This window comes from Micromesistius poutassou (assembly GCF_964030765.1).
Source record: "Micromesistius poutassou genome assembly, chromosome: 24".
Taxonomy (NCBI): Eukaryota; Metazoa; Chordata; class Actinopteri; order Gadiformes; family Gadidae; genus Micromesistius; species Micromesistius poutassou.
The window spans coordinates 4,916,375-4,929,245 of record NC_140294.1 but is presented as its reverse complement, the minus strand read 5'-3'; the positions used below and the strand labels follow the sequence as shown (position 1 = coordinate 4,929,245).

The 12,871-nt window shown below is 44.5% G+C and overlaps 1 protein-coding gene across 1 annotated transcript; it reads left to right on the top strand.

Annotated features, from left to right (window-relative positions):
• Positions 1-329: 329 nt before the first annotated feature.
• eed (embryonic ectoderm development) lies at positions 330-12,819 on the top strand (the record flags this gene model as incomplete). Its single annotated transcript, XM_084487890.1, has 12 exons — positions 330-452; positions 1,960-2,112; positions 4,331-4,423; positions 4,642-4,707; positions 5,301-5,426; positions 6,428-6,509; positions 6,808-6,899; positions 7,359-7,492; positions 9,143-9,248; positions 9,820-9,978; positions 10,329-10,402; positions 11,886-12,819. 12 exons carry the CDS (start codon positions 330-332, stop codon positions 12,010-12,012), a joined length of 1,335 nt encoding a protein of 444 aa, XP_084344016.1. The 3' UTR covers positions 12,013-12,819.
• Between the last annotated feature and the right edge of the window lie 52 nt (positions 12,820-12,871).

The window sequence follows — 12,871 nt, the reverse complement described above, 5'->3', positions numbered from 1 at the left end:
TTTAGAATTTATATTACTTGACCAAAAAAAAAAATATATATATATATATATATATATATATTTTTTTTTTTTTTTTTTGTCAAGTAATATAAATTCTATATATATATATATATGTATGTATGTATGTATGTATGTATGTATGTAGGTATGTAGGTATGTATGTATGTAGGTATGTATGTAGGTATGTAGGTAGGTATCCACAGATTCTCTGTGAATGCCTAATTAGCAAGTTAAAACGTTCACATTTTTTGAGTGAGTGGGCGTTGCCCTTGCCTCTTCACGGACGGAAAGGGCGGGGACTGAGGCGGAAGAGGCTGAGACCACGCAAAATGAGGGAAAACAAGAACATGGTCGAGTCCCCTTCGCCGGCGGCGGGAAAAGAGATGCCTGCAAAGAAACAAAAGTTGAGCAGCGACGAGAATAGTAACCCCGATCTGTCGGGAGACGAGAACGTAAGCATCTCCGTCGTTTTGTGTTTGGGGAAAACGCTGTCAACAGAGCGCCCGGTTAGATAGCTTAATGCTAAAGTAGTTAGCCGACGAGCTAGGTAGCCGGCTAGCCGAAGTGGCTTCACTGAATGGCTATGCTGCTAGATAATTAGCCGGCTAGCTAGCCGTAGTGGCTTGACTGAAAGGATGTGCATCTAGCCCTCTAGCCGGGTGTGCTACACAGCTAGCAGTCTCCTCATAGCACACAGTCTCGTTTCTATTGGCTTAAACAAAATCCACATCTGTGTCCATGCGTGTCCAGCACAGTTGTGGGTTTTTACTTCACAGTGCAGTTTCCTTGAAGTACACTACTGTCTGCTTCTGGACCAAATTAAACTTCATCAACACAGAATCGGAATCACTGTTATTACATCTTATTGTACACAAGAGTAAAATGCATAGGCTTGATTCCTCAACGATCACATAGCAGCAACCATACAAGATAAAGTAAATAAAGATATGTAAAAATGAATGGCAGCATAGATCACAATAATAATAATAAATAATAATAATATAAAATAAAGTAAGCAATAGTAAGAAACTAAAACAGTGGTACTAAGTAATGAGGTGTAGAAAAGTGTAAGACACTACGTTTAAGCTGGGACTTCCTGCATGGATTATAAAATGTGTTTGGTTATTCAGAAGTCCTAGCTCTGTCCTTCCTCTTCGTTTATCCTCGGTTCTTTGGACAGAAACTACTGTTTCCATCTTGATCTAAAAATCTCCCCAGAGCTGCCCTAATGGTAGAGGCATAATAATTATGCCATAATTGTAAACGCATTGATTCAATTAATGCCATACTTCACTCCAAGTTAATTGGCTGATCAAAAACATTATGTATGCCATCGCTTTTAGCAACTAAATCCCATTGGCTGGACTATTGAAGCCATAGTTGTTATTGCTGGCGATGCCATCCTTGACTAAAGGGGTGATATCTGATTAGCCATTACAAGCAGTTTGAAAATCTGCCCTACTCTGTGCCTTAGTGACATCACAAGTGTCCACCTAGATGTATGCTGGATAGATCAGTCCACCAGCCTACCCAGTGCACTGTTGCTTATCTATCCATCATACATCTATGTGGACACGCCCACTTGTGATGTCACTAGGGCACGGGGAAAGACATATTTTCAAACGGCGTGTAATGGCTAAGCGCACTCACACCTGGTGGCATAATATCACCCCTTTAACACTCAAACTCATTGGCTGCAGTCATTATTCACACTTGATGATGGCATCACTAATACTTCCATCGAATTGGCCAGTCAATGCCCTTTGTTTGTACCACTCCGCGAACCCATTGGTTAGAAAATCCCAGTCAATAACGTTATGACCCCATTGGCCAGACTTTCCCTTCACTCAATGCTTTGTTTGTCCCCATTGGCTGGACATCTCAATCATCACTGTTTACGCTTTGACCCCATTGGCTGCGGGGCGGCATCCATTGTTAACGCTGCGACTCCATTGGTAGGATGACGCGGTCAGCGTCGAGAGCGGGACCAACGTGGAGCGCCCAGACACACCCACCAACACCGCCAACGCCCCGGGCCGGAGGAGCTGGGGGAAGGGCAAGTGGAAGTCCAAAAAGTGCAGATACTCCTTCAAGTGTGTGAACAGCCTGAGGGTGAGCAGCCGCCTCCCCTGTGATAACCGACCTTGTTTTTTGCGGGGAAACGCGGCCGAATCGGTCACTGGTATGGGCTCCACAGCCACCAGCTCTGTCTGAACAACAAAAGTCCTCAAGAGTTCTCAATGGTGAAGACCTCTAGAGCCAACTGGCCACTTTCACTCATAAAATAAGAGAATTATCTGTACATTGATTGATTGTTTTCAATGTACAAAGACCTTTTTCGTGGGCGTCTTTGTGTAGCATATATAATGGTGAGGTGACACGAAGCACACGCAGCATTTCCAGCAAATCCCTGGGATTGCAGCTACTTGCCTGTATAATAATAGCTGTAATCATCAATAATCATGGCAGTAAGTTGGGTGACAAGGTACTGGGAGGCATATTTAGAATGATAGTACTTATAAAATATATATATATGTGATTGCCTGTTTGTGCCACTTTGTAATGCGTGTTCAGAAACACGCATTACAAATTGACATGATTGCATCTATATGGAATCATATCATTTACCAATAGCATTGATAAGATATCGTATTTTGACCATCTCCATATTGCGATTTTGATATGACAAATTTTCTTGCTCTTACAGATTATATTAAACTTAATGTATCCCCTTTTTCGTGCAAGACGGCAATATAACATGCTTGACTAGGGGAGCAAGAAATTATAAAAAAAAAATGTTTAGATTCACCGGATATATCTGAGAGGTAGAAAGAAGCATTTGTTAGAGCTTAGATCGGGCCCAAAAAATGAAGCCCGACCCTACTGAGCCCGTGCACATTGTGTCCAAGACCGGCCCGGCCCTAGCCCGGTTCTGCCCGCCTCCGTACTTCCGCTCAATTTTCATTTCACTTCAGTACTTCGGTCTGGGAGTGCTGTATGTTCGAACAATTTCTTTTCCCTCAAGTTTGTCCCTCCAATCAGCGAACAGGAGGCGCGGCCTGAGAACAGTGACGTACAGGTTGTGCACAAGTTTCAGTTGTAGTCAAACGAATACCAGGAAGCAGCAGGAAGACCATGGAGAAAGAAGCTATTCGGTCTGTTGTGGAAACTCTGCCGAATATAGATAAATTAAAGCCGGAGCAGGAACAGGCTTTGCTTAGTTTTGTTAGTGGTCAAGATGTTGTGGCGCTTCTTCCCACGGGATTCGGGGAAAGTAAAATTTTCCAGCTGGCTCCGTTAGTGGTGAAGGAGTTTGCTATGCATGAACTACATCACGACCAAACGTTAGCGATTGGTTAAGGCAGATCTGGAGTGGCACTTGTCAGAGCCAATAGGTTTTAAACTTCAACAGCACCCGCCTTCAAGTGAGAAATCGTTTGTCTCTATAGCAGTTCTAGACCATCGGTATGAATGAAATGAGTACGAAGGTCTAGTTAGGACTAGGCTAGCCCGGCCCGACACATTAACTATAATTATGAGCCAGAGACCGATTTAAACCCGACAATTTTATTAATACGGGGGCTGTTATAACTGATGTTCTCAACTACAATTCTGAGTTGTTTGTCTCCCTGCTTCTGAAATGCGCGAACATCTCCGCCCAGTGCTCATCCGCTGGTTTCCATCAGCATTCCACTGTGCGACCATCCCTGTTGCGTATGCCCTCACACATTGTTGAAATCATATGCTGGATGCTTTATTCTTTCTATGTCGTTTTTAGTTAATGATAAGTCTATAATAAGACCCCATTGGCTATGTAATCGCTGACAACAGGGGACATTTCATAGTGGTTGATGGAAAGAAAACCGGGACTCAGGCGGGTGTGGGTATCAATTGTTGACAAAAACATTGCTTCGGGTGGATTATTGTTATTATGCAGCGGGTGCGGATGACATTACAGCTCATCCGCGCATCTCTACTACACACAATACAGCACAGCATGCAGGCCCGGTGTGATCATGCGTGCGAGTGGAGGAGACGTTGTGCACTGCGAGTGCGATCATGTGTTGAGTTTTTGTTACACTTTCGTTACTTAGGCCTACTTTGCTAAAAATATATATATATATTTCAGATTATGGCATAGCTTCTCCCCACCCAATTAGACTATTAAAGTATTGCTAAAAAATAAAAAGCCTGATCAAGGGCAGAGCCCAGCCTGAGGATAGGGACGGGAAATATCGGCCCGGCCCGCCACTCAGGATCGGGTTCGGGCAAAGAATCTAAACTCTAGCATATGTGTAAAGTCCACCACCCCCGTGTGTCTTTGTTTCAGGAGGACCACGGACAGCCCCTGTTTGGGGTGCAGTTCAACTGGCACAGCAAGGAAGGGGACCCCCTGGTGTTCGCTACCGTGGGCAGCAACAGGGTGAGTGGAGACGGCCTACTTTTACTGTCGTACATTTGTCATATGTCATTTGGCAGCCAAGTCATATGTTGCCTTTTTAACTTTTGAGTCACACTTTTTGGTGGATACTTTAATCCAAAGTGGTTTACAATAATGTGTCGGTAAGTCAATGGAAAGTCCTACCTGAACATGGTTGCTCTGCCTGGCACACTGACTGTTCCTCTGCCGTCTCTCTATAGGTGACCCTGTACGAGTGCCATTCTCAGGGAGAGGTCCGACTGCTGCAGTCTTACGTTGACGCGGACGTATCCTTTCACCCCCAAACTGGTTCTTTAGTCTCGTTCCCCTTGTACGTATGCAGATCAACTCTTTGCAACAACTTTACAGTTTTTGACGTTAATTAGATTCTTTTATCTGAAGTGACTTGCAGTGAGTTCATATAAATGTAGTTAGGATCAGTTAGGTGTTAGGGAGTCCTTGTTAATGGATTATAGGGTTATGAAAAGCAATTCATAACCTTTTCATAATTGCTTTTCATAGGATTATTCTATGAAAAGCAATTATTTTTCTGAAGTAATTTCAATATCAAACACTGTAGAACCAGTTGCTCACCCTTTAAGCTCTGCTTCAGGTGGTTTTCAAAAGAGTTTCCAAAGAGCCACTAGCTACTACAAGGTTACCACAGGTCACCACAAGTTACTAAGCAAGGATCACCTCGTCTGACCTTCAACCTGTGTCCTGACCATTCCGTCACACCTGAACTGCGCGTGTGATTGGCCCAAACGGTTAGCGTCTCAACAGAAGTGGTACAAGGGAGACTGGAAATTGCGCCTGCCTGTTTGCCTGGTTCCACATTGGGTTTGTTTCTCCTTGACCTTTGACCCTCCCCCGCTCAAAGGCAGATGAGAACTTCTACACCTGCGCCTGGACCTTTGACACCAACACCAGCCACCCCCTGCTTGCCGTGGCGGGCTCCCGTGGAATTATCCGGATCATCAACCACATCTCCATGCAGTGCATCAAGGTGAGCCTTGGGCAGGGCTTCTACCTGTACCAGTCACCGCAAACACTCAGGCCTCACCTGATTGGTTGGCTTATCAAGCATAGAAAGTAGTATGTATCTGGTGTTACTCATGCTTCTACCACCATCCAACCCTACATCCAGGTGAAAAGAACAGTACATCTGGTTTAATCTAGTTGGAACATGAACTGAGTTAGAGTACATTATGTCTACTTGCATTCAGATTCACATGAACTGAGTTATGGTACAGAATGGCTAGTCAGTGTTTCCCATACATAGACCAATGTGTGGCACAGCGCCACAGATTCAACGAGCGCCACAAATTGATTCCACTTTTCGTCAATACCAATACCAGGGAATTTCCAACTTTTCAAACATGGGAAATTTCAAATTCAAAACCACAATTTGAAAACGAAACAATAATTCCCATGTATTACAGCAAACACTTTTTTGGCCAAAACATACAAACGTGACCAATTCAAGTATTTAAAACAAACAATAATGTGCCAGTGAGACTGATACTGTTATTGATTTTCAATATATTGAGTCTGGGACCTTTCAGGTTTTAACACCACAGATGTAGGACCTGCACCCAACAACCTCAATTGTGTGCTTAATCACTGGGGCTTCTTTCATGTGTGTCTTGTTTTTGTTCTTCTGCCGTTTAACGGAAGTCTACAATACTTAGCCGTATATGGAGCCCGTCAGGTCTGGAAGAATCACATCCCCGGTACCTACGGTACTTTAGAAAGTACCTTCTCATTTAATAAATTTTGGCATCGACTTGGTCCCAAAGTATCGGTTCTCATGACATCCCCACAGCCCCACAGGTTTGAATTTGCATGGTTGCTTTGAGATAACCCCCCGTGGGATACATTTGAGAGCGGGAGTACTGGTTCTATGATGAAGAAACATGAGAACACGGTGTCAGCTGTGTTGACATAACAAATGTGGGAAGGGCCAGGTGCGTGCGGATCACTGACTCCCTGTTGTGGTTCATCCAGCACTATGTAGGTCATGGGAACGCCATCAACGAGCTCAAGTTCCACCCCCGCGACCCCAACCTGCTGCTCTCCGTCAGCAAAGGTAAGGCAGCCCCACCCAGGTAACCCCCTGCAGTAACCCACGGTTCCATTTACACATAGAAGCATACAATACTGTTTTTTACGCCGTGATTTGCAGACAGGCAATAAATAAGCTCAGTAAATGTTCCTTTTTAAAATTGAGACTTGTAAGATTTGTTATCGTCTATATGGGTCAATCCCTAATACTAATTTATATTTAGGGCATTTAGCAGACGCTTTTATCCAAAGCATTGTGTGTGTGTGTGTGTGTGTGTGTGTGTGTGTGTGTGTGTGCGTGTGCGTGTGCTCTCTCTCTGCAGACCACGCCCTCCGCTTGTGGAACATCCACACGGACACGCTGGTGGCCATCCTGGGCGGCGTGGAGGGCCACCGAGACGAGGTGCTGAGTGCCGTGAGTAGCACTCAAACCTTCAATCAATCACTTAATACACGTCGTCAGTAAGGACGCCCGGGCCCCGGGGAGAAGGCTGCCGGTGCACCTCGGGAGAGCCTCGCCATTTTAGAAAGATTAAGTAAATGTCGTTTGTTTTCAGCCCCTTGTCTCAGAGAGCTTCACAGGCCACGCTTTATGACACGCCCCCCTGACCTCCCGTCTTGAGGAAAGCAACCGCGTATTTTAATGTCTGAATATCTGTGGCCTCTGAGGCTCAACTGGTGGAGCATAATATGAACACTAAGCCAGGGTTAGGGCTTTATTTATTATTAAAGTGTTCAAAAATCCCAAAAGTTGGACCGTTGACGCCCAGCATTTTAGTTGTCCAAATTAGTTCTCCGCCACCTTACTTTAATTTATTCAAATCTACAGAAAACTGTGGGTTGATTTTGGGCGGGGGTGTTTGTGTGTGTTTAGGACTTTGACCTGCTCGGGGAGAAGATCATGTCGTGTGGCATGGACCACTCTCTGAAGCTGTGGCGGATCGATTCGGAGAGGATGAAGAAAGCCATCCGGGGATCCTACGAGTACAACCCCTCCAAGACCAACAGGTAGGACCATAACAAAAGCTGCACGCTCATTTTTAGGGATGGGAATCCCGTTACGATATGCGATACGTGGCCCAATATACCGATAATATCGCGATACAGCGATTCTGCAATAATCCATATATTGTTTGACAATCCTATTACGATACTTAACGAAACTTGAGACAATCCTACGGAGCCTGAGGTGAATAATTGTTTTAGTATATACAATTATTATTATTACCGATAATATCGCGATTCTGCAATAATCCATATATTGTTTGACAATCCTATTACGATACTTAACAAAATTTGAGACAATCCCACGGAGCCTGTGGTGAATAATCATTTTAGTATATACTACACGTGAAAACACAAAAATAAACAAGATAACACTTTTTGCCGGGATTTATTTGTTTTTATTAGCGGTTTATTTGTTTTTATTTGCGTGACGAGACGACAGTCACGTGTGACATTTTGCGATGAAAACAATATCCCATGTTTGAGATCTCAATCATGAGATATTGCCCAATATCCTGAGATAGTGAACCAATCAAATTGCACCATTTTAGGAGGTTCACGTGTAGCATATACTAAATCGCGATATATGTTTAACCATGATAACAAAATGACTGTGAAAAGGTAAAGTGCTGGATTTCAGTTAGTTGACTTCAGTTCAAGTTTCCTTCATTAGTGTGTTGAGCGCCACCTCAAGGAGCAGGGAAATCTGTCTTATTTCATTAATTAAAATATCAATATTTGGGGCGATATTTTCCTGACTCTCGCCAGATGAATTTCATTCCACCTAGCTCCACTCATCCATCTGGGATCGCTCCATTGGAGAGGTGTTTTAGAAGGCTGGGCCTTATCAAAAATCCTTGCATATGATTGGATAAACCACTTGTCCGTCATCTTTATTGACGTGCCAAACCCGGTCGGGAGAAGGGTGAAAACATCGTTTCCACCAACAAAAGCCTTCAGAGCCGTTCTCTGATGTTCTTTTAAAGAAAGAAAATTCGCTAGATTGGACAACACGGATGAAATAGCAGCATCAATGTTGACGCTTGCTTCCTCGGTGTGAGCCGCCATTGTTGTCTGCATCAAAAGAGTCGCTTCTCCGCTACGTCACATCTATAAAAATCCCGCCCGGTGGTCCTGATTGGCTCTACCATTTTCTGGTAGTCCCCAAATACCTCCCAGCGGGAGTGATCCCAGATGGATCAGTGGAGCTAGGCGGAACGAAATTCATCTGGCGAGAGTCAGGTTAATATTTTCCCCTCATGGATAAAGCATAAAATGGGTTAGGTTTCCATGAGAAATAACACTTATTGATATTTGCCGACAGTGTGTCCATTTTTGTATTGCACGAAAAAGAGCAACGATATATTGCCGTATCTATGTTTTGTCCCCCCTACTCATTATATTGAATATTTTTCCCTCTGGTCTAGTTAACCTGACTAACCTAGGGTTTGGTGTGCTATTGTTAGTCCCATTTCAGTTTATTTTTAGAAACAAGGTCATGCCGCGCCTGGCCTCTCCGTTGTATGCTTGGATTGTCTACCTGTTGCTTTGGAGGAGAGCCACTGCTGAAGACTCGGTGTTAATGCAAACAACGACACGGTGTGTTTCCTTTAGTCAACGGTTCAAGTGTCGTTTGTCACTTTCTCTTCCAAGGCCGTTTGTGTCGCAGAAGATCCACTTCCCGGACTTCTCGACTCGAGACATCCACAGGAACTACGTAGACTGTGTGCGCTGGCTGGGAGACCTGCTGCTCTCTAAGGTGAGGCCCACTTTAACAAAAGTGGTTATCCTTGTGTGTGAGTCTCAAGTCACTGTGTGTGCGACTTAAGGTGGATTTATACTCCTCCGTAAAGGGCTGTACGTAGATACGGAGAGCCCTCTCCGTCGACGGAGAGCCCGTCGGAGACCCTCTCCGTAGCTGTAAGTGCGCATCCAATATTTCTTAACTATCCGTCGACGCAACGGAGACGGACGGAGACGGCAAGGGCTGTGATTGGTCCTCTTACAAAATAATTTCCGGAATCACTTTTCCCCGTATGACTTTGCACCTTATTTACTTTGTACATTGTTTACTTTGCACATTAAGGACTAATAAAACACCAAATACGATTTGAAAAGCTTTGGAAGTTTATTTTCAACACTATTTACATGGTTAGTAGTCAGCATATTGGATATATGGATATATTGGGCGGCAAATTGCATTGCGTATCCGCCGACATCCCGACGGAGAACTGCAAATGCTCGATTACGGATTACGGATACAGAGTAGTATACTTTGGCCTTTGTGTGACCCGAGTCCCCATCTGTTGTGTGTGTTTGTGTGTGTGTAGTCATGTGAGAACGCCATCGTGTGCTGGAAGCCGGGCAAGATGGAGGACGACATCGACCGCATCAAGGCCAACGAGTCCAACGTGACGGTGCTGGGCCGCTTCGATTACAGCCAGTGTGACATCTGGTACATGCGCTTCTCCATGGACTTCTGGCAGAAGGTCGGCAACACACCTTTTTACATTATTATTATTATTGGTTATGATTCGTACTTTGAGGCTCCCTTTGTGGGGTACAAAAACCAGCAGTTAGTGCTTGATCATTAATAGAGGTTAGTAATAATAATGGTGCAGTCGAAGGTGAATAAAGAAAGAGGTTAAAGCAAAGTTCGGACCCCGACAGGGATTTTTGAATTGCCCTCTGTTACTATGGATGAATAAATATATTTAAGACTCCTTGGCCATCCTTATAGATAATTAGTGGTTCCTGTAGTTAGCTCACCTTTGACCATCTTGGCAATCCCATTTGTGCTTGGACCTGATGCTTTCCGCTCAATGAACAACCTCCACAGATGCTCGCGCTGGGGAACCAGGTGGGCAAGCTCTACGTCTGGGACTTGGAGGTGGAAGACCCCCACAAAGCCAAGTAAGCATCACCCGACCGATCACGGAGCCAGACATGCAGTACATGACTGAACTCAGGTGAAAGGTGAGAGAGGGGGAGAGAGAGACTTGCAAAACCAAACATTAATCTGGCATATTTTAGTTTATGCATATGTAGTTTTCCAATATTTTTGGGAGCTACAGGAAGAGTCTCAAAGATCTACCAGTCGATCGCGATCGACGGGTTGGCGACCACTGGTCTAGATTAAACAGGTTATGCTACTGAGAATGTTATTTTTCATTTGAATGTTTATGCTGCGTCGTCCATGTCCGCATCGCGATGCATCAATTATTTGATTAATTTCAACACCTCTAGTAGCTCTGCAGATATACTCTGAGTGACAAAGGTCAAAGCTTTCACCAGGAAATGATGAAAGAAACAATGATGCTTAGCGACCAGGTGGGTGGGGGGGTTGTCAAACATTGTAAAAGCCCACATCACACACTCGAGTGTGCAGCAAATGGTTGAACCCTTTTTTAATATTATGTCAAAGATTATTCATATGTGTGAAACTGCATAGAAATAGCGTGTGGATTGTGGAAACATTTTTTTCCATAGGGCTGCATGAATAAACATGAATGAAGTAGGCCTGTAGTAGGCTATGCCATGTGTTAAAATAATAATAATAACAATAATACATTCGAGCAAAGTATATTCCAGTACAGTGTTTTATATTGATAAGTAAGGTGTACAGAGCCCATTTATGGCATACTTGTAGCTTGAATACCTTTCTTGTATGAGAACCGTTATCCTTTCTTTTATCTGTTGCTGGTTGGTCGCAATCGTATGATAAGCCAGAAATTGTGCAATAAAATAGGCGATAGGCGTTAAGTATGCTATAGGCCTACTGCACGAGAAAATTTAGATCGATATTGCGCAACAATCGGAAGATGGGGACCCCCCCCCCGAATATTGAAGGGTATTTCGCACACTGGTCATAACCATTTTTTCTACTGAAACTTGATTTAGTGGCTTCCTCAACCCTGGGCACAAAGGCTCAGGGGGTAGAGCGGGTGGGCTAGCAACCAGAAGGTTGCTAGTTCCATTCCCGGCTGTGGCGAGGTGTCCCTGAGCAAGACTCCCTAACCATTCCCTAACCATTCCAGACGAGCAGGCTGTCGCCTCGCACGGTTGACACCTTCAACCACCAGGAATACACCAGTGTAATATAAATGCAGTCCATTTAGCATCTACTTTAACATTTAGGGGATTTTGCTGATGCTTTTATCCAAAGCGACTTACAACCATTCACACATTCACACACCGACGGCGGAGTCAACCCCGCAGGGCGACAGCAGTCAGCTCCTCCAGGCAGTCAGGGTGAGGAGTCTTGCTCGGGGGACACCTCGACACTCTTGTTACCGGGTCAACCCGCTCTACCAGCTGCGCTACAGCCTCATGGTACACACACACACCACGCCCCCTTTAAACAACAACGCTCCCCGTGCGGGACGTCCCTCTCCAGGTGCATCACCCTGACCCTGCCCCGCTGCACCTCGGCCATCCGCCAGACCAGCTTCAGCCGGGACAGCAGCATCCTGATCGCCGTGTGCGACGACGCCTCCATCTGGCGCTGGGACCGCCAGCGATGAGCGCCCTCCCTCCACCCCGCTCCACCCTTCGACCGTAGGGTCCCTGCCCTGTGCGGCTGCCACGGGGGGTCGTTTCCCCATCGGTCCGAAACAGTTTGTTCTTTTTTTTTTAGAAAGTGTTTCGCTCAACGAACTGAAAGCCGACCCTGGATGAGTTGTTGTCTTGAGGGGCTGACTCCCCTTTGAAACACGGAATGACGCGTCACATGGCGCTTAACACAGGTCACCCATTCTCTGAACCATTGAAATAGACTCTGTTCAGGTGAGTTTGTCTCAATAAGATCCCCTTTTTTTTTCATTATGTACATCTGTTTGTTTTTATTTGCTTTAGAATATCTTCGCTAGCAGACACGTGTACAAACATCTTACTCTGAAATAAACATACCGCAACCGCTATACACCCAAGAGTTTCACATACCATGACAACTATTCCCTTTTGTTTTAAATCAAACAATAACGCAATAATAGACCCTCTTGATTGTACAACCCCATGAAGATCAGTCCCCGTCACAAAAGTGTTTGACATTTGTTTCTGGTTCATCAGAACAGGAATATTTTGCCTGCACTGCATTCCCCACAGCAGTATCGTTGTTAGTCATGTACTTCCCTTTTGCTTTTGCTTCTCTGGAAGAAGGTTTGGGGTTTCCAAACATGATAATCTGCCACACCTACATTCGATCCTTTTTCGATTTTGTTTTGTTTTACTTGGAGGTCTTCATGATGAATACAAAATAAAGTCAATTTTTTTTGCATTAGTGTCTCTTTACTAATAACATTTATCTTCTGTGATTTGGACTTCAAATAAAACCTATTTTTCTACGGATGTATTGTGTGTTGTGTCGAATGTCATTTCCTCTTG